Source organism: Vulpes lagopus, chromosome 13 (genome assembly GCF_018345385.1).
Source record: "Vulpes lagopus strain Blue_001 chromosome 13, ASM1834538v1, whole genome shotgun sequence".
In the NCBI taxonomy this organism is placed as follows: domain Eukaryota; kingdom Metazoa; phylum Chordata; class Mammalia; order Carnivora; family Canidae; genus Vulpes; species Vulpes lagopus.
The window spans coordinates 55,314,728-55,339,676 of NC_054836.1; the positions used below are offsets into that span (position 1 = coordinate 55,314,728).

The 24,949-nt window shown below is 44.5% G+C and overlaps 2 protein-coding genes across 11 annotated transcripts in view; one reads left to right on the forward strand and one right to left on the reverse strand.

The window, feature by feature from the left end:
- Window positions 1-24,949, reverse strand: part of LOC121474663 (homeobox protein aristaless-like 4) — a 371,873-nt gene that overhangs the window by 230,145 nt on the left and 116,779 nt on the right. For all 9 annotated transcript variants that reach the window (XR_005983451.1, XR_005983450.1, XR_005983446.1 and 6 more), the window contains one exon: window positions 2,879-2,995. Coding sequence is in view for 3 of the 9 variants with exons in the window: in XM_041727708.1 (XP_041583642.1) it covers window positions 2,879-2,995 (117 nt within the window). In the remaining 6 variants the exon portion in view is untranslated. The remainder of the gene's footprint in view (window positions 1-2,878; window positions 2,996-24,949) is intronic.
- CAV1 (caveolin 1) overlaps window positions 1-24,949 on the forward strand; it is a 36,431-nt gene that overhangs the window by 795 nt on the left and 10,687 nt on the right. Inside the window, exons 1-2 of one of the 2 annotated variants that reach the window (XM_041727705.1) lie at window positions 1,162-1,318; window positions 2,510-2,674. In XM_041727705.1, coding sequence (XP_041583639.1) covers window positions 1,289-1,318; window positions 2,510-2,674 — 195 coding nt within the window. In that variant the 5' untranslated portion in view covers window positions 1,162-1,288. Of the gene's footprint in view, window positions 1-1,161; window positions 1,319-2,509; window positions 2,675-24,949 lie in introns of those variants that run through there. The other variant, XM_041727706.1, reaches the window with a different exon arrangement.

Genomic DNA, 24,949 nt, shown 5'->3' on the forward strand with positions numbered 1-24,949 from the left:
TATTTCAAGTCCTCATTTTACTTTTTTTAAATTTTTAAAATTATTTTCTTAATTTTACTTTTTTTAATTATTACTTTTTTTTTAAGATTTTATTTATTTATGAGAGACACACACAGAGAGAGAGGCAGAGACGCAGGCAGAGGGAGAAGCAGGCTCCATGCAGGGAGCATGATGCAGGACTTGATCCTGGGTCTCCAGGGTCAGGCCCTGGGCTGAAGGCGGCGCTAACCGGCCTCTCATTTTACCTCTGATTGCATATGGAGCCACAGGCCAAAAGACAGTGGATTTCTTGACTTCTCCATAGCCCAGATGTAAAACTACTGCTTATTGTTCCATTCATCTTAGGCGTACGTACGCTTTATAAAAAGATTAGCAGCCGCACATTCGGGAATAGAGGAAACGTGTGCAAATAATTGCTAACGATTTGTTGAACTTCACATCGGTTCCTAGAAGAACCAGGTCTCCTCTAACGCACGGGCAAGTGCATTAGAAAAAAAAAAAAAATTAGAAAAAAAAAAAGTGCAAAGAAAAAGTCCTCCATGACAAACTTGAAGCTCCCACTAAATATCCCTACAACTGTAAATATTTTTACGCCTTTTGGAAATGTGGCACAACGTGTGGGCATGAATTTCCAGAAAGTTCCAGAAAGATGGGCGAAGCCTGCCAATCTCCTTTGCTTCCGAGGGTTGGGGGGCAGGGTGGGGGGGGCTTTCGGAAGCGGCGGGGAAACTTGAGTTCTGCGTGTCCGTCTGTCCGGGCCGCCAGGTGGGAGCCGGCGCGTGGCACCTGCCGTCGGGGGCGTGGCACCTGCCGTCGGGGGCGCATCGTGCCCAAACGTTCTGGGCCCTTTGCGGTCCCTTTCCTCCCGGTGAAAGTGGGGGAGAGCTGGGCCGGGCGGGGATGGGGGATGGGGGGGAGGCGGGAGGCGGCTTCTCCGCGGGGAGGAGCGCGATGCCCCGCGCCAGCCCCGCGCCCCCGCAGGACGCCGCCGCGAGCCCCCGGGGACGTGCGCCCCGGCTCCAGGCCACCCCCCCGGGGCGCTCCCCGCGCGCTCCCCGCCCCGCGCCGCCGAGCCCCGGGATGTGCCCGGACCCGGCGCGCAGGTCCCGGCCGGGCGCTCGCGGCAAGCCCCGGGCCCGCGGCCAGCAGGCTCCCTCCCAGCCGCCGCCCCCCGCCTGCGCCTCCCCGCCCCCCCCCCCCCCCCTGCACAATACAAGATCTTCCTTCCTCGGTTCCCTTGAATAACAGCCCAGGGACACCTCGGAGGCTTCACCAGCCACCGGCCAGCATGTCTGGGGGCAAATACGTGGACTCCGAGGTAGGAGCCCCCGGGGCGCCCCCACCCCACCCCTCCCCACCCCACCCCTCCCCTCCGCGCTCCCCGGCGCGGGCACCTCCGAGGAACGGGCCTGGGCGGGGAGCTCAAGAGGGGGCAGGAATGTCGTCCAGGCTGCTCTTCGGAAAGGGGGGCCGGCGGGCCCCGAACCAGGGGGGCTGAGAGTGGGGGCGGGGGCGCCCCGGGGGCCTGGGATGGGGACCGAGAGCGCGCCCCCGGGTCCTGGGCGGGCGCGGGGCGCTGCCTGAGGTCGCGACCCGCCCGGCCCAGCCCCTGCGCGCTGGGAGGCTGCGGGCGGGGACGCGGGGTGCGCCGCCATCCCCCCGGGGTGCGGGGGACGGTCCCCGCGGCTCCGCAGGGCGCCTGGACCGGCTGGCACCGCCCGGAGCCCTTGGGCCGCCTCAAGAACCCTTCCAGCACCGGCGCCCGGCGGGGGTGTTTGCAGAGCGGGGACCTGCCCTCCCCTCCCCTCCCCCCCCCTCCCCTCCTGTCCCGGCCCCCCCAGTACGCGCGGGGATCCCGCTCCCCAAACTCGCCCTCCGCGCCGCGCCCCGCCGGGGCCTAGGAGGGACCTGCGGGAGGTCGGGGGAGGTCGGGGCGCCGGGCAGGTGCGAGGTCGCCGTGGCCGTTCCGGGCGGTTTGCAGGGGGCGGGGGCGCTGCTCCCGACACGGGCGCCTGCGGGACGCGGAGCCCCGCGGGGGCGGGGGGCGCGGAGATGCGGTGAGCCCGCAGGTGTCGGGAGGTGCGCCCCGAAAGCGGCAGAAAGGGGGACCCTCCGGGGGCCCCGGGGTTGCGGCCGGGCCCGAGAGCTTACGGGGGGCAGCGTGGGGAGGGGCGCCCGCAGCCGGGGACGGGTCCCCGCGGTCGCTGGGGGGCGCGCGGGGCGCGCGGGGCGGGCGGGCGGCGCCGGGTGCGCGCTGACCCCTGGCGGCGGGCGGCGGGCGGCGGGGCCGGGGCTCCCCGCGGGCACCGAGGGGTGTGGTGTCCTCGGCTCCATCCTCTTAAGCGCCGGCGGCGCCCGAGCGGCCAGTTGGCGGGCGACCTCCAGGGCCGCCGCACCGCTCGTCTTCCTTTTTGACATTTCTTGCCTTTCTTTGGCATTGCCTTTTTTGACATCTTCTTCCCATCTCCGCCCCCCCGCACCCCGCCGTCCCCCTCCGCACCCCGCGCAGGGGCACCTCTACACCGTTCCCATCCGGGAGCAGGGCAACATCTACAAGCCCAACAACAAGGCCATGGCGGAGGAGATGGGCGAGAAGCAGGTGTACGACGCGCACACCAAGGAAATCGACCTGGTCAACCGCGACCCCAAGCATCTCAACGACGACGTGGTCAAGGTAGGGGAGGCGGCCCCGCCCGCCCCGGGGCGCTGCGAGCATCCTGCGCTACCTGGGCCCGCGCGCTGCCTCCTGGGCTTGAGGGCGCGGGGCCCCCGCAGCGCCCCCACCCTGCCCTCCCCCATCACCCCCGCCGGCTAGTTCGGCTGGAATCTCCCCAACTGCCCTCCTCCCTGAACCCCACTTCTCCCCCGGCCAACACACCTCCAGATCTCCGCGACAGGTTGGCCCGCGCTCCGTGGGCGAGTGAGGCGCTTGACCCGGGGCACCTCTCGCCTGTTCCCAGGCTTAAACTCCAGCGAAGGGGGCGCCCTATTGCACCTAGAATTTAAGCAAGTAAGGTCACTGTGTAAGTTCTTTGTGGCTCGATGACCTATGGGATACCGAGTGGGCAGGTTGTCCCAGCTCAAATCAAGGAAACCTAAAGTTATTTTCTTAACTATCATAAGGGGGGTAAAACTGCTTCAGATTGAGGACAACGGATATATATTATATATCACATATATGGAGAGAGAGCATCTTAACTGGGGGGGGAAAAAAGTGGTACTCATGCAGGGCCAAGCTAATTTCCACAACCAAAAATAATGAGTGCTTCTGGATTTCTCCCATAGACACCCCTACCTAGGTATATAAAGTGACTTCTTTACTGGCTGCCTGGGTCAGGCTTCCCGAGTTAATGAGACACTCAGGCTGGAGTTCCTTTTTGTATTTTCAGAATGTGTTTGGTGATTTTTAAAAAATAATAAAAATAAGGCATCTGAAGGAGCTATTGGCCAAACTTAGATTTGAGTCAGTGATCAATTTTTGATTATCATTATATTATTCAACTTTGACCCTCTTAGCAAATCAAGTCAGAGAAATTTATTGTCCGAATCCATCTGGATTGGGAAATCATGGGCCTGAGCCATTCTTGGCAGAGGGTTTTCTTTGAGGAGTGGGGAGGGCCGAGGAAAATCCTGGCCTGGAAGATTATAGCGTGAAGACCCAGCTCTGCACAACTCCAGAACAGCCAATGGGGCAGATGAGCAATTTCCACCTACCCAGTCTCCTATCTGAGACTGGGAGGAGCCATAGTTCAGAGACTATACACATTTATGAATAATTTATTTCAAAAAGGGAAACAATTTAACCTGTAACTGGAAGGAAAATGTAACTGTCAGAATTGACTCTCTTGGCTTGCTGGTAGAGGAAAAAGGAAAATTGGAGCATTAGTAGGTTTTTCTACTAGCCAGATTATGAAATATTTAAAAGCAGCAGCAATAAAAAAAAAAAAAAGTAGCTTATAAACTTGAAATTAGAATTGCTAAAAACGATTTACTAAAAGGGTCACCTTAAAGAGAGGGAAAGACATTTTTGCTTTTTCTCCTTCTCATGTAGCTTTGGACAAGAAGAAGAGATGCCAGGAAAAGAGGCAGATTTCAGAAAGGGCTGGCTTCATTGGAGCCTCCCTGTTGTTCCACCGCAGTGTGAGTGGGGTTCCTGGAGCAAGCAAGCCTCCCAGGATGAGTCAGAGAGGCCAGCAGTGTGCATGTGGGTCTCCACACATAGCATGACTAAGCTGAGAAAGAAAGGCCCCACTGGGAAAAGAGACTTCAACGCAGATGGAAAAAAGGCATAACAGGCTTAGAGGAAATAGCAGTTAACAGAATAGCATTTCAAAGAGCAAGTGTGGGGATCCTCATATTAAAAAAAAAAAAAAAAATTAAAAGGAAGAGTTACAGCAAGCTCCTGCTGGCCTAGAGAAAGCAAACCCCTCCCATTTGCTCCTATGAGCAAAACAAGACACTCAGACAGAAAAATCCACCTTGGGAAGAATTTGGTAGGCCCATTTACTCAGAGGCCTAGTTGAGAAAGGACTTCGGAGGACTTCCTGCAGAGAGAGGCCCAGGCTACAAGTCCAATTTCTGTCCAAAGAGTGCCATCTGCCAGTAGCCCAGGAAGGGTGGCCTATAGCCTGCAGAGACTCCTGTTTTAGAAGTGATTTTCTTAAAAAAAAAAAAAAAAGCTTTTCTATGAGTCCCTGCACAAACATGATGACAGAAACAAGTATGACCCTCTCCATGTTACACAGCAGTAAATAAACTTTCCTAAATTTTACTTTTGACAACATAGACTTCTTAAAATAACAAAAACATCCAAAGTTTTACTGTTAATGCATGGTAGCTTAAAATGTCAGGAGATAATAAAGAAACAGTGATCGAGGTACCAAATCAGGTATGGAAAGTTCTGTTTAAAGGCAAGCAGCTCTGTAAGAGCTGCCTTTGCCAATTCTATAATCACTAGCCAGTTGTGGCTCTTTCCATTTAAATTTCAAGTAGTTAACATTATTATAATTAAAATTCAGTTCTTTAGGAACACTAGCCACATCCTGAGTTCTCAACACATGAGGTTACTGGCTCCCAAATTGGACAGCACAGGCTTATAACATTTCCATCATCCTGGAAATTGCTTTTGGACAGCGCCAGACTAGTTCTTTACATTTTAAAAAGGCTCTTATACCAAGTTTAGAAAAAGAACTCTAGATGGAGAAGAAATGAAACCCTGATGTACAGTGTGAGGCGCAGCATGGTGTATCTGCGCAGTATCCTTTCAGTCTCATAAAACGGCTACTTAGGGAAAGAAAGAAAAGTCAGCAGATTAGTCTAAACAACTTAATTCCAATAAGTTCAGTCTCTTACCTTACCTAAAGGTCTGCTGTACTATATTACATCCGTATAGACATTTATCCCAAAATAGTAGGCTATGAATGCTTTTTAAAATTTCCTCTGATTAAAGCGATGACAACTTCAGACCCTTCATTCTCCCTCTGAAATTTCTATGTCTTCTTTTATTTGTAAAAATAAATACACATTTATTTTTGTATAACACAAAAATATATTTGTGTTACATTTTCATTTGTATGTTTACATACACATTTTCATTTGTATGTTTACTATGTACTTAACTGGAATTTCCATATAAATAAAACATCAGATTTATGATTCTGACATCGTATTAGCCACCAATAAATTAATTTCTTAAACTCACCATATGCTAGACTATACACTGCACAACATACTACAAAGGATAATTCCTAAAATAAGTTGTAGCAATCACAAGGGTTAGAGTTAGAGAGACAAGATGCATACGGATAAAAAAGTTTTAAAAAATACACTATAACACAATACTAAGTCACTAATGGATCCTTTTCTGCTTTGACTACTAGAAAACTTATAGTTAGATTTTAAGTTTCATTAATATGCATTACTACCCTCTCCCACTCTTGGTTTTGTATTTTCACTTTCTTTTTTAATTGACATGCTGTTTTATGTGGTCTCTACTGTGAACCTTCTCATTATCATTTTGGTAATAGATCAAACATAAAATAAATCAAAAGTAAGCAGTATTTAGGGGAAGTGGGGGGGGAATAAAAAAAAGTAAGCAGTATTGAATATTGAATAACAAAAATGTTTTTAAAAAGTGAATGATACTATGTTGATCTTGGTAATCAAACAATGTAGGTGTACATCAGATCATCACATTGTACACTTCGGGGTTTTTTGGTTTTGTTTTCGTTTTAAGATTTTATTTATTCATGAGAGACACACAGAGAGAGGCAGAGACACAGGCAGAGGGACAAGCAGGCTCCCTGCAGGGATCGATAGAGGAGTCGATCCCAGGACCCCGGGGCCACGACCTGAGCTGAAGGCAGACACGCATCCACTGAGCCACCCAGGCGTCCAACATTGTACACCTTGAATACATACAATTATATTTGTCAATCATTCTTCAATGAAGTTTTTTTTTTTTTTTTAAGTGAATGGTATTGGTAGTGTTAGGGAGATCCTACTGTGGATAGGACAATGGGGTCGGGGAAGGAAGATGGATTCTAGATAGTTTAATAGAGAAGGGCATGAAGGAGTACAGTCTGAGTTGGATCATGAAGGACAAACAGAATGCAAACAGCTGAGAAAAGCACAGGAGGGCTTCAAAATAAGCAAGGCATGGAGATGGGAATGTCTCATACCGGGCATGATGGAAGGTTTCGTAGCCCATTTTGATTGAAAGCAGAGAATTCACGTGGCGGAGTGGTAGGTCATAAAGGTGAACAGACTGATCATGGCCACTTGGCAGAGGCCTTTATCCAGCACTCATGATAAGTTTGGACTTTATCATCTCAACAGTGAGAAGGCAAGACTTCAGGCTTGAGTATGACAAGATGAGGGTGGGCTTTCTCAAAGATGACTGGCTAAGCTACAGGATGTAATGAAAGGTAGCCAGTCTGGTTGAGCAGAGAACAGTGAAGACGTAATTGCACTGTGGTCTAGACATGAAAAAGAAGGACAGTGAGCAGTGGCACTGGGGACAAAATCAGAGAAGCGTAAAATGACAGAATTTTAGAATTGGAAGAGAACATAATGGCTCCCAGCCCAACTTCCAATCCCTTGAAAGAAATTTAAGGGCCATAAAAGCTCAAAATTTTATCCATGTTTTCAGACGGTCACTGTGCAAAACAGATATTTTGAAATGTATGATAAAGGGAAGAATGGACAAGATTATGTGATTCATGTAGACTATTGCTATGAGGGAAGAAATGAATTGAGATGATTCTGAGATTAGTCCTGAGAAGAATCAGAACATCTGAGAGAAGACTTCTGTTTGAAAATAAAAATATACATTTGTAACTTTCCATCATAAAACTTGAATATACTCATTCTTAAATATGCTCAAACACAAAATTTTCTTTGGCAGCCAAAAAAAAAGTCATACACATGGTAATCAGATCGGTTCTGATTTCAAAATGACATCCCAACGTCTTCTTAATCTTTTTCACCTGGAAGGCATCCTAAAGTAATTGATTGATCTATAATGGCAATTACAAATTCCATATTTATTTGATATACATATAATCAAAGCCTAAGATTTAAAAGATCAGATTGTCTCAAAGCCCTCAGCACCCTGTTAATATTCTCTTCCGTTGGAATTGGTATTGGTTTCGTTTGTCTGTTTGTTTAGGAGACAGCTCCACACGATGGTGAGTGGTGACGGATATTTTGCCACAAGTGAGATCATGCACGGATTTCAGAATCCCCTGCTTGTAAAGGAGCAGGATGGTCATTTTGGCGGGAAATTTTCTCACATCACTGAGCAAAAAACAGTACTAAAATGAGGGATATTATTTATTCTTAAGCATCCGAAAACACTTTCAACAATGATATACATTTTAAGTGATTCTTAAAACAAAGTCTCTTCTTTCTTCTCCATCTCCTGTCATCAAAAAATAATTTGAATTATGAAAAATACCTTTGAATTATGAAAAAGCTCATGATGTGGCTTATTCTTCCAATTAATAGCAGTGTTGGCTCCATTTTAAAAGGGCTTACAGTGAGAACAGCTGCAATAGTAAGCAGCATCTGGAAAGTCCAGTAATTTGAAAAACCACCTGCTTATGGTCTTGCCCACTCAAGTCCATAAAATAACAGACTTTTTCATATTCTGAATGAAACTGCTTTTCAGTTTGCCCTACTTTTCAACATAAGTTCTCTATGAGGAAATACCCACAGAGAATTCGCCCCTACAAGAATGGGGCTGTGGGCACTGACCTGTGGGGTTCTGAGCCCTTTCATGATCCTTCTGGCTTGGTTTGTGTGGGGAATGGGAAAGACTGCTGTTTTCATACAAAGATTTTTTTTTAAGATTTTATTTATTTATTCATGAGAAATACAGAGGAGAGAGAGAGAGAGAGAGAGAGAGAGAGAGAGAGACAGGCAGAGGGAAAGCAGGCTCCATGCAAGGAGCCTGATGTGGGACTCGATCCCAAGACCCCAGGATCACACCCTGGGCCCAAGGCAGGCGCTAAACCACTAGGCAACCCAGGGATCCCCACAAAGATGGTTTATGCCAAGAAGCACACGCTGTCTCTTCTTCTACACTCTGGACCTTGTATATTATGTCCTTTACGGTACCCTAAGGCCATGGAGAAAGAGATTTGCATAGTATACTTCTTTTAAAAGAAGTTCCTAAAAAAAAGAAACCCTCAGCCCCTAGACAAATGCCTGACATATACCCTGATAGAGTGGGAAAGTATTGTGCCAAGATAAGAAAAAATATTTTTGTGAATTTTGTAACTTTCTCCTCTAAAACTTGAATGTAATCATTCTTAAACATGCACAGACACAAAATTCCTCTTCTTTTAATAGTCAAAGAAAGGCATGCACAGAGAAATCGGATCAGTTTGGGTTTCAACATAATGGCCTATTGCTTTCATGATCTCTTTCAACTAGAAAGCATCTAGTCCCATTAGTGTGGGACTGGACCCCAAGGAAGGAGTAAAGAATGTCAAGGCCAACAGGTTTCTTTCCCTCGGTAGTCCCTAAGAATTAGGCTTATAAATAGGGATCGAACTTCTTCAGCTCATAAAAGCTAATAAACTCCAGCCCTAAAAATATTTTGGACAAGCTATTTTGTTTCTATGCTTCAATTTATCTAACTATAAAGAAAAGAATGAGAGTCATTCTCATATGCTAGCACTCCCTCTGAAAGTCATCCACCTTTCAATAAATAATTATTATGCACCGTGCTGGTGGCTACCGTATGTAACTAGATATGAGCACTACTCACGCGGAGTTTATAGCTATTTCCTTGCTTCTCTTTATACAGTTTCCTTTGCAAACTTTTGTTGGAATTCTTTTACCAAATTCCACTGTCTGCTAAAACTTTATAACCATCAGGGCTTAGTTCAAAAAATGACTCATCTATAATGTCTCTAATTGTTCCTGAGCCAGTAATCAAGGCACGGGCAAAATAAGAAACATATATATTTTTTTAAGCAATTTGCCTCTGTTCTGGTCCTACACGAAATATGATTAAATTGTGGGAAATATTTCTGTTCTTCTTTCATATTCTCTCTTCCTGTATTGGCCCTCAACTTCCAACATTTGTATTGAAAATTGGAAATTTGCAGCTCTTTAAAAACCCCACAGATTCTTCACAAACCCAAGAGGGCTTTCAAGTGTGGCTAGGCATCTGAATCACCGAGGAATTTTTGAAAACACAGGTGCTTGAGCTTACTACACACATCTATTAAATTAGAATATGTAGGGCTGGAGCCTAAGGATCTATATTTTTCAAAGTTCCCTATGTAATTACATTGTGAAGTCAGATTTAGAAAGGGTGGCTTACAGACATACACTCTGGGTAGTTCTATCCCAAGAAAATAGAGGACTGTAGAGTAACACTACATAACTCTAGACATTGTCCTTGTCAGAAGAATATTTGAAGGTCAGGCCAGTTTGAACTCGGTCAGAGAGTTTCGAAACACCATGAAGGGCTCCCAAACCAACTTTGTTCAATGGTTCTCCACCCTGTGAGGCCACTTGGGCTTAGAGCCAAGCATAAGCTTAGCCTTGCAGGGCCACGGGGAGTAGGTTGTCCCATACAGCCAAGGTAATACTGATCAGCCCTGAGTAACTATGAGGGGCACTATCGATAGTGCCCTTTCCATATTCAGAAGTGTCCTAGCATGGAAGAAAAATTATATGGTCACAGATGGATTGGCAATGGCCTGTAGCTGATTCCTATAACCTGGAAATACATCAGAAATCCCTACACACACTAATTTTTAGCAGAATGGGCATAATTTCCACGCGCCAGTCATGGCATGCCTTTGTTTCCTCCCTACTCTCCAGCATGACCCCTCTCTTGCCCTTCATCACAGCCATCAAGCCACACTATAACTTGAAGGAGGCGCTCTCACAGGCCAACCTACTCTACCCTCAAATCTTGGTTTCTTTCCTTGCAACATAGGGTTAATGAAAGTGACATCCTTCCATCACATATGTTGTCAGCTCCTCCATCAAAGATTAAAATGTTTAAAATAGTTTTAACTATTTTTCAGTTAGTCCAGGAAACATAAAATGGCATGCTTTCACACGAACCATTGTTTAGGGTGGGGGAAGTGTTTTTAATTTTGTCTTAAAGGAAATCTGCATGATCCATGTACTGTGCAACTACCAGGGGAATTAATTGGTGGAACAGATTTACACCTGCAAGGAATACATATTTCCTGCCTCTCATGGGAACTATGTTGATGTTTCAGATATAAAATACATCTTGTTTTCTTTATTGAACCTTGAGAAGATGTCTTCTTGTCATTATTTCATGGCAGGGGAAATACATATTCCTAAAGGCATAACCAAGCTTGCCCTTTAGTCATTGTCAGCTGTGTAGGTAATTAAGAGCCAGACATTTTTAATTTGGAGGAGGCTTAAATTTTGATGCTATGTGTATGTGCTTAATAGCACTTAGAGCAATTTAAAAGTGAATTTTTTAAGAATTGCATTTCAATTTTCAATTCCTGAGCCCAGCAAAGACACTACAGTACAAACGGGCATTGATAGAGTCTACATAAAAAGACAAATTGTGTTTAGAGACTGCACTGGATCATGTCCTTTTTGTTGTGGATTTCAAACACAATTACATTTTCTTACTTACAATGAGTAACCAGAAAAGATGCTGATATCTAGACCCAAGTAGAGAGAAAGTGGAAGTCTGAGAGAAAAAAGAAACACAAAGAAAGAAAAAACCACAAGGCCCCTTCTCCCTATCCTGCCACCCACTCTGGGCTGGACTGAGCATTTTGCACATGCCACCTTCGGAATCCCCACGTCTATTTCTTTGCACAATGCTACCGTGTCTGAGGACAGTGTGGCCAGAGCAAGGGACACAAGCAGGACCCAGATCAGCAGAGGCTTTGGTGCCCCGCCAAAGCATTTGTCCCCTTATAGGCCACAGCAATGCACTGAGGCATTATTAGGCCAGGAAGCCAACTCATGAAGCCATTGCTAATAGAGAGGGCTAACTGTAAGCAATGGGGCCAACCAAAGAATGCCAGGTGGGCAGGAGAGAGTGAAACAGAAGATGGGATGCTTCCTCCAACATTCCTACAGGCTCACTCGGAGGCAGAGTCCTCCTCTGTTGACCCTTTGAGGTGGAAACTATTATTATCACCATCACATTCACTTTGTAGATAAGGAAACTCAGGCTTAGCCATTTACTCGGAACTACAGAGGTAAAAAAATAGCTAAGTCAGTTTGAATCTAGACAGTGAGACCCTAGAGCCCAGGTTTTTAACCACTGCACTCCAGCGCCTCTCTCTCTCTTCAGCAGTAGATCATAATCCAAGTAGACAGTGGTGTCACCATCGTGCAGAAAGAGATGGCTGTGTCCTTAGAGTGGGTGGGCAGCATTTAGCAAGGGGGATTCCAGACGTCCCCTGAGTTGGGAATGACAGGCTTATAGCTCTAAGGATAGACTCTAGATCCTGGCAGGTAGGCTGAGGAGGGAGAGGGAAGGACCAACGTGAAGACTAATGTAAAATCTCAGACCTCAAGAGATCTGGATGCTGGCTGAGTTCCCAATAAGCCAGGGAGGATCAAATCTCAAAGACCAGAATCGGGGTACAAAGTGGGGGAGTGGTCTCAGTGATTAGAAGTACAACGCATGCCCAGAACCAGACAAACTGCAACGCTGGCTTGTGCTGAGTCACATGAGTCTTTAAAGCCCTCTGATGGTCCAGGGAAGAGTCTAGGGTGTGGCGAACCCTGCCTGGGTATGTGGGGAGGAGCAAGTGTGAGAGAAGGAAGCAGGTCCTGACAGGCACTTTGAATTTAACAGCTTCATTTAAGGCTTTCCTTTTACCTGTTAGATTTCCAGACATTTGTGCCATTACAGTAATTCATTGTGAAAACAGAAAACAATTGAGAAAAACCTTGGTTTTGTGCTAGTGGGAGAAATGCCTCTTTAATCCTGCAAGTAGTTTCTCTGAGACTTCCTCCCCAGTAATTATGTATTTGTTCTCAAAAACAAATGCCAGAAGTAAGGAACAGACTTAATAGGGCATTTTACAAGGCACCATTAATCTCTCAGAAGAACAATTGAAATGTTCCGTCAATCATGACTCACTGTTGGCCTTTTCTATATGATTAGCAGTAATAATACATAGCTGGAAATGAGTCTACCAAAATATGTCAAGGAAATGGAATTGCATCCATTGGCTCTCACCACCAATTATTTTGGTTAGGCCCACAGATCTATCCCTCACTTGATCCTGAGCATCATGCTTTTTAGTAAGGAGAGAAAGTTTTTTGTTTAAAATAGTTAATAACCACCAATTCCCCAAACTATTTTGAGCAAACCCCCACATTACTCTTGCTATAGAGGTGAGAATGAGAATCATTCTCTAATAATGTGCTCCCTTAGGAAGGCCATTCAACACATACTTAGGAAGCACCTGCCCCATACCAGGCGCAGAGCACGTCATGAGTCCTACTGCCTGCCTCTCAGAACGGCAGCCATCCGCCAGGGCTCACCTGAGACATGGGGGCTTCTGTTAGCCCTTGCTGACCACCCTCACAGGAACTGGCCGTCTCTTCTTTTCACTCCCACCGCATTTTTTAATCTCTATTTTGGCATATATCACAGCCATCTAAGTCTTCCACTTCTCTGTCCCCAGGCCCCTCCCCACTTTTCCTTCCCATTGCATGCCTGAGTCCTTCAGAGTAGGACAGTGGCACCCTGATGGCCCCAGAACCGTGGCTGCCCAGTACCTATCTCAGGGTGCCACACTAAGTCTGCCATTAGAAATGGATGTCAAGGGATCCCTGGGTGGCGCAGCAGTTTGGCGCCTGCCTTTGGCCCAGGGCGCGATCCTGGAGACCCGGGATCGAATCCCACATCAGGCTCCCGGTGCATGAAGCCTGCTTCTCCCTCCGCCTGTGTCTCTGCCTCTCTCTCTCTCTCTCTCTGTGACTATCATAAATAAATAAAAAAAATTTAAAAAAAAAATTAAAAAAAAAAGAAATGGATGTCAAAAAAAAGAAGAAAAAAATAAAAAGAAAGAAAGAAAGAAAGAAAGAAAGAAAGAAAAGAAATGGATGTCAAATTGAATCTGCTGAAAAATCTGAAATTCTTCTTTAAGTAACTGAATGTCTCCTGTGAATGAAAAGACAATAGGATTACATCATTGAATGTCTTTCTTTGCCCATTTTCCTTATGGCAGCCACATTTTTTTTTAAGATTTTGTTTATTTATTCAAGAGACACACAGAGAGAGAAAGGCAGAGACTTAGGCAGAGGGAGAAGCAGGCTTCCTGTGAAGAGCCTGATGTAGATTCGATCCCAGGACGCCCTGAGCCAAAGGCAGATGCTCAACCACTGAGCCACCCAGGTGTCCCTAGCAACCACATTTTAAACCTTCTAAGAAAAAGCATATCCAAATAAAAAGAAATCCAGAAACACTCTATTTACCAAGGTAAAGAGAAAACATGTTCTGTGCATCTATTTACTATGAAAAGTTTTATATTTATCTCTTGTTTGAGGAGAACATAGATGCTTCTCTTCTGAGCCTTCAGTAAGCAGGCTATGGCACCTGGATGGCCGTCTGGGGCCTGGAGGATAAGGCTCATCTCCTAAGTATCTGGCAGGCAGGGCAAGCAAATTCCCAGAATGCCAAGAGATCCCATCACTGCTGCTTGGCATTGCCCACTGGGGCAGAAATGTGAAGACTGACAGGTGGATCTCAGGCCACATGAGAAATTCCTTGCAAAGAGAGAGGTGGAAGGACTCCCTGTCAGACTACCTATATGCCTCTGGACAATGGCAAACATCAGAGGTATGACTAGGTCAGGAGACAGCCTTGAAGAAAAATCCAAACTTTGCACACCTGAAGGAGACAACAGCTTTGAGAAACCCAAGCTTCTTTTTCCTTCTCTTTGGCTTTATTATTTCTAGATGTTAAGTACCCAGAGCTTTGAGATGTTACTAGCTAGGAAATGGTGACCATTAATATCTACTATCCCAACAGCATAGAAGTTTCTTTGTACCTCAGAAGTGGTCTTTCATAGATCTCAGATCCCTTCTCAGAAGAGAAAAAAAAAAACAGACAAAAGACATAGATGTCTCTAGAAAAAAATAGACATCATTCATTTCATTGTTGATGTCTGTACCAAGTGAAACAAATGTTAGCTTCTTCTCCAGATATGATTCTCTCTCTCAACTCTTGTGGATTTACTGTAACATGTATATAAGTAAGACTTCTCAATTTGACTGCAAATAGTTTCCCTATCAACAAGCTAAGTATAGGAGATCAGGATCATTATTCAGTTAAAGACTAGGAAATAACCACTAAAAAAGGATGATGATGTGTAATGAGAATTTTAGATGTGACTAGTATCTACCACACAGCCAGGACCACAGGCCTAGCACATTTAATATTTTACCAGTGACAGGAATAAACAAGTTAAAAGGACCCACAACCTATAAATGACACCATTTACAATGACTTTGTTAACATCTGTGATAAAAATAACATCAAAGTGACTTTGACAATACCAATAACCCATAAAAATAAAATAAAGACCTATATACAAAGTGAGATAATGTTAAATGACTAGAAATAACAAACATAGATATTAAGAAGAAAACAAATAGGTAAATTTATGAAAAATAAGAAAATATCAGGAAAGGGTTGTCATTTCTGGGAGCTTGGGGTGTGGAAAACCAAGACGCTTGGTGAGTATAACTGATATGCTCGTAATTCCACAGTTCCCAAGGGACCAAGATCTCCACAGTGATAATCACTATTATAAGTGTGCCCTTAAATGAATCCACCGTGCTCCATTTCCCTCGAGCAATAGGGGATGCAAACTAAGCCTACCAGTTTTTCATAAATAATAACCACCCCAATAAGTTAACGATAGTTTAAAGGAAGTGTAATGGATGGAATCAAAAGGACACTGCAATCAGAAGAAATGTCACCTACAAGATTCTCTACCTCATTTGCTCTTTGTCACACTTATTAAGAATGGGTTCCTATGTTGGCCTTATGAGGGAAGTAGAGATGCTAGAAAGATCCTAAGGAAGAGCAAAAGTAAAGACATAAGGGATGAAGAGAAGCCCCCAGGTATGGCTGAGGAGGGACTGCTTTGTCTGGACAGTTCGTTAGAAGAGCTGGAAGGAAACCTGGGATGATAGTTGCCTTCAGGTATGCCAGGTTATTAAGAGACTTACAGGAAAAATCCCGCTCAAACACAGTCACCATTTGGGAAAAGAGAAAAGAAGGAAGGGTTTTACACTTTTTTTTTTTAAATGTATCCTAGGAGAAGAAAATCCAAGTAATAAGAGTGGTTAACCCCAGGAATGTGTCTACAATAATTGTGTGCAAAATCCCTTACCTGTCTATGTTAATTCTCAAATCCCTCTACCTCTACGATTACAGTTAGGTGTATAACAACATGGGCGTACCGCCTCACCATTAAGCACTGGCATACGGAGGAACACTTTCCTCTACTGCAGCAGGATACCTGGTTTGTTTGGGGGCAAAGAGGAGTTAGGACGGCATGGTTTTATTTTTTTTATTTATTTATTTATTTATTTATTTATTTATTTATTTATTTATTTTTGACGGCGTGGTTTTAAACAGTGGTTGAGAATGCAAGTGGTAAACAGCTGAAAGTAGAACACTGCAAAATGCATGCATTGTACGTACCAAAAGGTCAGTATGAAACATTATCTTTATGGCAAGCCTGCCCATCCACTCCCTCCTACACATTGCATATTCATACAGTTTCTCAGCTTGTATAAACCCCTATTGTGATTTAAACTCATGAGAGAGTATGGCTCCTGCAAAGGGTGGCTGTTTTGTGACTTTAACCCTTACCAAGCTATAGATCACCCGGGGAACATTTTAAAAATACTGTTGTGTCTATCCCGTCCCTAGAAATTCTAGTTGAACTGATCTATGATGGGGTCCAGGCCTACGTACTGTTTTGTTTTGTTTTGTTTTGTTTTGTTTTGTTTTGTTTTGTTTTGTTTTTGAAAGTTCCCCAGGTGAGGCTAATGTAAAGCTGGAACTGAATCTGTTTCAGACTCTCAGTTAGAATTTCTTAAAAACATGTGCCAAGAGAAAACTTTCAGGACCATAGGACCACAGTGGGGGAAACTATTACTTCTTTAGGTCCTCATTTTTGGGGAATCCTTCGCATCGTTATTGGAATATGATATTGTCTCTCAAATTACAAAAAAAAAATACCTTTTGGAACTCTATTGTAGCAATTGCAAAAGACAGACATTGTATGTGGAATAAATCTCATGGCACTTACATAATCCAGGCCTGTTCTTTCCCCTTTCTTTGGCTTGGTTTTTCTATTCTCCTCAAGAGGAAGATCATCCGGTTAGAGTGTCATCCCTATGTCCCTTTTTCTACCTGGGTTCATGGCTCAGGCATACTAACAATGGAGCTAACAACATGCACTGGTTTTTCTAATGGTGCAGAGGCCACAGGAGGCTTCAGTGGACCTAGGGACAGGCAGGTCTCCTTCATTTCTCCAGTGCCTGACACAGAGAAGAGATTTCAAGTCACTAAGAAGTGCTTTAGTGATGCCACTTTTCAGAGCAGATGGGGAAACTGAGCCTGAGAAGAAATCTGAATTCTAGCCCTCTCTTGGACCCTGACCACAAGTGTTACCTTGGGCCTTGGAAATGTCACTTGGACCCTATGGACAGCAGTTTCTTCACCGATAGCAATGAAGAAGAGGCTAGATGGTCCCTAAATTGCTCTCATTCTAAAATCCTGTGATCTAGTTGACCAGTATTCACAAAAGAGTCGGAGCCTGTAAGGTGCCTGAAGTCCGTTCAGAGAGAATTGGTGGAAGACTTCTCATCCATACTACTTTCATTACCTTTGTAGATTTTACCAACTGTCATCCTCAGTCTTAATATTCAGGCTGTGGGGTTTAGTTAAATCATCTTTGAAATACTGAGCTATCAAAAAACAAAAAACAAAAACAAAAAAAAAAAGAAAGAAAAAGAAATACTGAGCTATCGACAGAGGGCATGTTGAATGCAAACATACCACAAATAAATATTTGAGAATAAAGAGACCAAGAGCTGGAGTTCATTTCCCCTTCTCATTTGTTCTCAGAACTCTGTGGTCTTCCCTTTTATTGCCCTTGCCTCAAAATTGGGCTGTTACTGTTCTTAGATCAGAAAATGGGTTCCAGGGGATCCCTGGGTGGCGCGGTGGTTTGGCGCTTGCCTTTGGCCCAGGGCGCGATCCTGGAGACCCGGGATCGAATCCCACATCAGGCTCCCGGTGCATGGAGCCTGCTTCTCCCTCTGCCTGTGTCTCTGCCTCTCTCTCTCTCTCTCTGTGACTATCATAAATAAAAAAAAAAAAAAAAAAAAAAAAAGGAAAATGGGTTCCAAAGTAGGTTACAAACTTTCAGTAATCTTTTTTTTTTTTTTTTTTTTTTTTTTTTTGTAACCGGCTCATTCCTCTTAGTTCACACAACAGAGGGCATCATTCCTTGCAACTTCAGTTAGAGTAATGGTCTTAAAAAGGTCTAGCTAAATAAAAATTGCTCAGACTTTCTGAGTGCTGACAGTTGTCAAATTCACCAAGTTCGTGTGGCCACATTTCTGAAGCTCCTTTAACAGCCCATCTGTGAGCAATAAGATCAGATGACTAAGAACTACAGAGCAGAAGCACTGTTACTTTGAGTCAGATTTTCCCGTTAGCCAAGCTACAGTTTATTTCTCTCTGACCCATAAAAAGTTTCAAATTTAGGGCCTCGTATGATTTTAATCCCACCACTTAGCACCCAGGCTGTATGATTCTGAAGGTAAACATGAAGTTGTTTGTATTCCAGACCACCTGAACGTTCTTCAGGAACTCCTCAGCAACCTAAGCAGAGCTATGTCTACATCTGTCAGTCTGAACCTAAATTTCATGAGAAGCAAAAACTGAATTGATCTGACTTCTCTGTCATTTAGTCACCGTTGTTCACTAATTTACCAAAATTATCGTGGCTGGGTTAGAAGAAATTAATGCAATCAGTAAATGCAATTAATAACCCTTGGACAGGATAATAAGACATTCAGAACTTCTTTCCTAAAGGAGATTTTATCAGGTTGGTGCTCTTGTAAATAGAAGAAAGAGAGAAATATAACGTAGCAAATGGCAGCATTCATCAATTCGTTCATTAATTCAGCAAGTATTAACTTAGTATACTTCAGGGAGCTTATAGTCTAGTAGCAGAAATATTTCTCTCTGTGTGTGTCTCTTTCTCTCTCTCACAAACACTCACTCACCAGCTCACACCATTAAATAAATGTCGGAGAGGCTGATAAAAACATCAAGGTGAGAAAAGACTTCAAAGACCAGAAGTCTTTGAAGAAAGAACATTTAGGTTAACACATGACCAATAATGCCAATATAGCCAGGTGAATAGTGATGGAAAGAGTGTTCCAAGCAAAACCAAGAGCAGGCGGGAAGGCCCTAAAGCCGGGAAGGGCTTGGGCCCTTGTCCTGAATGAAATTACTCATAATTACAGTGTCCATTCAAATGACTATTGATTTGAGGAAGAGCAAGAAAATGAATTCCTTTTCCTTAAAAGTTAAGGTAGTGCACCACAGAGGGACGCCACCTCTCCTTGGTAAGGATTCCTGAGTGAGCTTGAACAGCCAGAGACCATCTCTATTTCATTTGCACCACTCCCTTTTCAATGACCCATAACCAGCTCATCAACTCTATTCTGGCTCTATTTCCTTGTTTGGCTTCCTCCATCCTCAAAAAGTAGGTGCTTCATACATATTGAATGAATAAGTGAATGAATGAGCTCACGAGGCCACTGTAGTATAAACCAAAAGTTCCTGGAATAAATATACAAGCATTCTAGGCTATAAATATTTCTAAAGTTCAGGTCCTATCTCATCACATCAAAATTCTGATTTTCTGGAGCAGTGGTTTTCAATTATGCCCCCTTTCCCCTACCCCAGGGGACATTTGGCAACGTCTGCAGTTATCTTCAGTTGTCACAATTTGGGGGGTACTACTGGCATCTAATGGGTCGAGGACAGGGATACTGATAATTGCTTTACAGTGCACAGGATAGCACCCTTATCCTCACCCCAAAAGCAAAGTATTATCCAGCCCCAAACGCCAATGGTGCTGAGATAGAGAAACCCCATGGTAGAGGTTGGGGGCTGTGTCTTGGGAGCCACATAATGGGCTGTGATTATCCTTGCTTAGACCTGACAAGAACTCTAGTTTATATCCTTTTCCTCGCCGGCCTAGCAATGTTCAGACCTGCAGAGATTTATTTCGTTCACTTTCTATGTGTTTAATAAACAGACTCCCAGCACTGGAGGGAAAAATATTCCAGCAGTGAGGTAAGACGAAAGCTATTCGTAACCCTAGTTTGACTTGACTGAATGGTAGGAAACAACCTCTGCCATCAGGAAGTGAAGTGTAGAAGCTGAAAAGCAGTTAAGATCGTTTAAAAAGCTCCGGTTCAGACAAATGTCTGTGCAGACCAATGGGTACTTTGAAAACGGTGAAGACATTTCCACTTCTTGTGTCTCTGTTAGAATGGAAAGGGCTTTTATTTTCTTTACTGTGGTAATCACTCATATTTGCCCCGTGACACACCCAGAAGTTTAAAAGAATAACAAACTCCCAAGTGTAAACACAGAATTTTGTGAGCAAGTGAGGCCTCCGGATGAATCCTTGTAATTGCCTATTTGGATGGAGTAAGATTCCCTTGCATTAAACAAGGCAGGACTTCTCTATTAAGAAAGAGAACTTCCAACACTTCCAAGGGCTGGAGTTACTTCTCCTCAAGGATGGCACACTTAAGTGCCCCCAACGTGTCACTCCTTCCTGTTCAAGTTCAATGCTTCAGTCTCGGGGCTCCTATCATGAGCCCTTGCATGGCCTATTTTTACCACTGTTCACTGCTCCATGTCATTCATTTGGTGACACTCAACATTAACAAGTGCCACCAAATCGATACCAGAAGCCGGAAGATTTAAATAAGGAATCAAAAGATATGCAGCTTGCTTTGTACTGAGCCATCTGCAACTAGACACTGTTTGTGATCCTAAAAATGTGAGGCCATGTGAACTGAAGAGATGGTCCTGGGTTCCTGAAGAAGGTTCAGAACCAGCAGGTTGCAGGTACACCAGATGCGGTTATAGATTTCCACCTGGGATCCCCCTGAAAGAAAGGGTGGACAGCCTACTTGAGGAAATATGAAAACGCTCTGGAACCCGGAAGTCGTCTCATCATGGAGAACAGTTTTTAGCTATTTTTCCAAGAGGCGTGTAGTCATTTCCTAGGGCTACCTCAACAAGTATCCCAAACTGGGTGGCTTCAAGCAATACAACTTTATAGTCTCATGATTCTGGAGCCTAGATGCTCAGAATCAAGATGTCTCCAGGGCCACACTCCCTCTGAAACCTGTATGGGAGCCCTTCTGGTCTCTTCTTGGTTTCTGGTGCTTTGCTGGCAACTGTAGGCATTCCTTGACTGGCAGCTGCATAACCCCAGTCAATCACACGGCCTTCTCCCTGTGTGTCTTCTCATCACCATCTCCTCACAAGGATGCTAGCCATATTGGGTGAAGGACCCAGCCTACTCCAGTATGACCTCAACCTCATTACAGCTGCAAGACCCCTGTCTCCAAATATGGTCACATTCGGAAGTACTGGGAATTCGGATTTTAACCTTTTTGAGGCAGACACAATTCAATGCATTAACAGGAGGTAAGCTTGGAATGTGCATCTTTGTCATCAAAACAGGGAAATTTAAATTTTCAAAATGTAATGCAAACCCCAGGGTAATTCCCACTCTTTCCTAAGAAGAGCAAAAGATGGAGAAACCTGCCGGTTACTTTCAAATGAATGAAAAAAGAAAAAGAAGGCAAAAAGGGATTCATCTGAAGCAAAGAGAGTCCCATTACTTCATGTTGGTGCCACTTGCTGACAAATCCAGGAGCCCAGTCAGCTGGGGCAGCTTCTTCTCCAGGGCATCTTTTGTTGGGCTGTGTGCCTCAGGTTTATAATAAACTCCGGAAGGCTGATGTACTTGGTAGAAATGACATAATCCTTCTTGTTTGCACAACGGTAGCGTGCAAAATAGGCATTCACCTGCCTGAAACATTTCAGGAATGCCAAGAGGTTCTCCTTTTCCGGGGTATGCCCTCCGATCTCCCAGCGCTGTTCCTGAAATCCCAGATAGTTCCCCTCTTCTCCTGGTTGGGGCGCCTGGGCCAGAAGCTCCTCACGTAGCGGTGGCCGTTGCTCAGGCACTGTCCCTGACATTTTGCGTGAGTTAGGTCATTTAGTCCACAGAATGATCCTACGCATAAGTACTATGTAAATTTACTATGTGTAAATTTTACCACCAATTTACAGATGAGAAAGTAAGACAGAGAAGCTTAGTAGCTTATGGAAGGTAACATAGCGGGGTTGACATTCAAATCCAGCCCTTGTGCCATCAACCGGGGGACAACACAGCCTCTCGAAAGTAGTAACGAGAACACAGTAATTCACCTACTATCATGCCCACTTAGAAATAAGTGTCAGAATTTTCAGTCTCTTCCCCAGCAGAGAATGAAGCCTAAGGCTGCTTTTGTTTCCAGACCACTTGCATCAAAATGTGGGGGAGAGCTACAGCCACCTGGACCCTACCCTCAAATCAAAATAAAGTTATGGTAGATCTGGAAAAACCAGAGTGGGATGACGAGGTAATGGGGACCATGGTAACCAATGGTCAGTCAAATGACCCAGGGGTCCTGGCTATAGAGGAGCTTGGTTGCTGGGGAGTGAGGGTAATGCTAAGCATGAAGGTTTGACAGCAGGGGGACAGCCGCATCCTGTGGCTTGGATCACATGCTTGACCTGGTGAAGATCATTATTTGCTGAGTCAGGGAGGCATTTTCCATTGGTTCGGATGGGAAGCATCGGTGCAGGCAAGGGAGAGCAACCAGAGCATGTGGATTCAGAAATATCTATGCGACTCCATTTGAATGAGCAGGGTTGCATAAACAGAACGAGCATTTTGATGTGGAGTCCAAGAGAATGGTATGATAGAGGGGGAGCTCCATGAGGATCTGAGAGACTAAGTCCTGCATTTGGTCAGTCAGTGGTTACAACCTCCCCGAGGCCCTCCTGGCCTGTAAAACAGGGAAGATAATCCCTGCCTTGCAGCTCCTCAAATATAGGCTGTGATGGGAACCCAGGGAGGCCCACAGTGCTCCGTAACGTAAATTATTGTGTTCCAAGGCCTCTGTAAAAGTCTGCTGCCTCGGAATATACGGTTGACCCTTGAACTAATGGCCCCAACCTCCTGCGCAGTCAAAAGTCCATGTCTAATTGTGACTTCCCCAAAACTTAACTGCTAATAGCCTACTGCTGACCAGAAGCTTTCCTGACAACATGAATAGTTGATTAACACACATTTTGATTGTTATATGTATTATGTACTATAGTCTCAAAGCAACCTATAGAAAAGACAATGTTATTAAGAAAATCATGAGGAACAGAAAACACATTTACAGTACTGTACTGTATTTATATATTTAAAAAATCCATGTATAATTGAACCCACACAGTTCAAAGCCATGTTGCTCAGGGCCAACTGTATCCACTACCCTAACACTCTGCCATTCTCTGTACATCTCCCTACACTCCTGCCAAGGAAGTCAATACAGTCCCCTAAATGCATTCAAAAGTACAAATTGCTCGTAGGCCCCCTTTCCTGCACCGAGGAAACACACACACACACACACACACACACACACAGGACAGGAACACAGGGGGGCAAAAAACCAAGGTCACTCCCTCACCCTATCCATTCTGCACTGCTGACCCCCTGCAGGGCTGCTCCCAGCTGTTACCACTTCTGTTTCTACCCCCGCTTCCTTTCTGAGACCCCACCTCACCATGCATGCCCACTGTTTTCTTTTTTTTTTTATTACTTTTTTAAATTTTTTTAATAAATTAAGTTTTATTGGTGTTCAATTTACCAACATACAAAAAAACACCCAGTGCTCATCCCGTCAAGTGTCCCCCTCAGTGCCCGTCACCCATTCCCACTGTTTTCAGGCCAGGTTTACAACAATGGTAGTTATACAGATCATTGGGGCAAAACCCCACCAAGCAAAAACACCTTTTAATTAATATTTTCTAAACCATCTTTTCTTAAAGGTAAAGACTTCTGAGCTTGAACTGTCCCTTTCTATGGTGCCCAAGTCACCTAAATGATAATCAACCTTCCACTTTCTTTTGATCAGAATGGTCATGGCATTATAGGGCTAGGGTGAATAAGAACATCATTTTGAATAAAATGGGACACACCAAAAAAAACAAAACAACAACAACAACAAAAAAACCTTGACAAATAAAAGTGCATTTAAGGGGCAGCCCGGGTGGCTCAGCATTTTAGCGCTGCCTTCAGCCCAGGTCGTGATCCTGGAGACCCAGGATCAAGTCCTACATCAGGCTCCCTGCATGGAGCCTGCTTCTCCCTCTGCCTGTGTCTCCGCCTCTGTGTGTGTGTGTATGTGTGTGTGTCTCATGAATAAATAAATAAAATCTTTTTTTAAAAATGCACTTAGGATAGCAGGCAATGAATTCATAGGAAATAATGTGATGGTTAGTGAAATGTTATATATATATGCCTACATCCTTTCGATGGACATTTATAGCTCCTTTAAAAGAGTATATTTATTGAAGAATTATTTATTTGCTAATTAACGTGTGTGTGCATAGTACTACTAAGTATTATGGAAGCTACCAAGATGGGTGCAACAGACCCAGATTTCTGTTAAGTCCTGGTTTGGTCCAGTCATTTATTAGTTAAGTAACCTGTTTTTAGTGGGAAAATAAGACTATTTTCCATTCTTATTATGAAGATAACCTATAATTTCACAAGTTTGTAAAGAGAAGCAGATGAGTGAAGTAGGGCACTCTTAGTGTGAAGTATTATTCTGAGGCTTCTGTGAAGTCTGGAAAGCAACAAGAGGAATGTTAGTCCAAAGAAAGAGACTCAAGGGTCCCAGCTACAGGCCCAGATCAAGGACTGCAGATTTCCTACGAATTCCACCCCCTGCCCCCCAACCCTCTCCTCTCAGAGACGTAGGGAAATACCCCCATTTTACCCTCTTTCAGCTTGAAACTCTGATTAGTAATGCAGCCATCTCCCCTCCTCTCCAGGAGGCAACCCTAGGTTCTTGTGCAAGGTGAGATTGCCACGTCCCTGCCACCCCAAGGCAGCCCAAATCACATCAGTGTTTTACATTTTCCTTAGGGCTGTGTATTGACATACATTATTTGGAAATCCAAGTAATTCCAGGCATTAACACAACCCAGGCCTCCTGTTTTTAGTTGGGGCTGCAAGAACACTGCAGCCCTTTCCCTCAGTGGTGCCACTTTGGCCCAGTAAACGCATGAGTA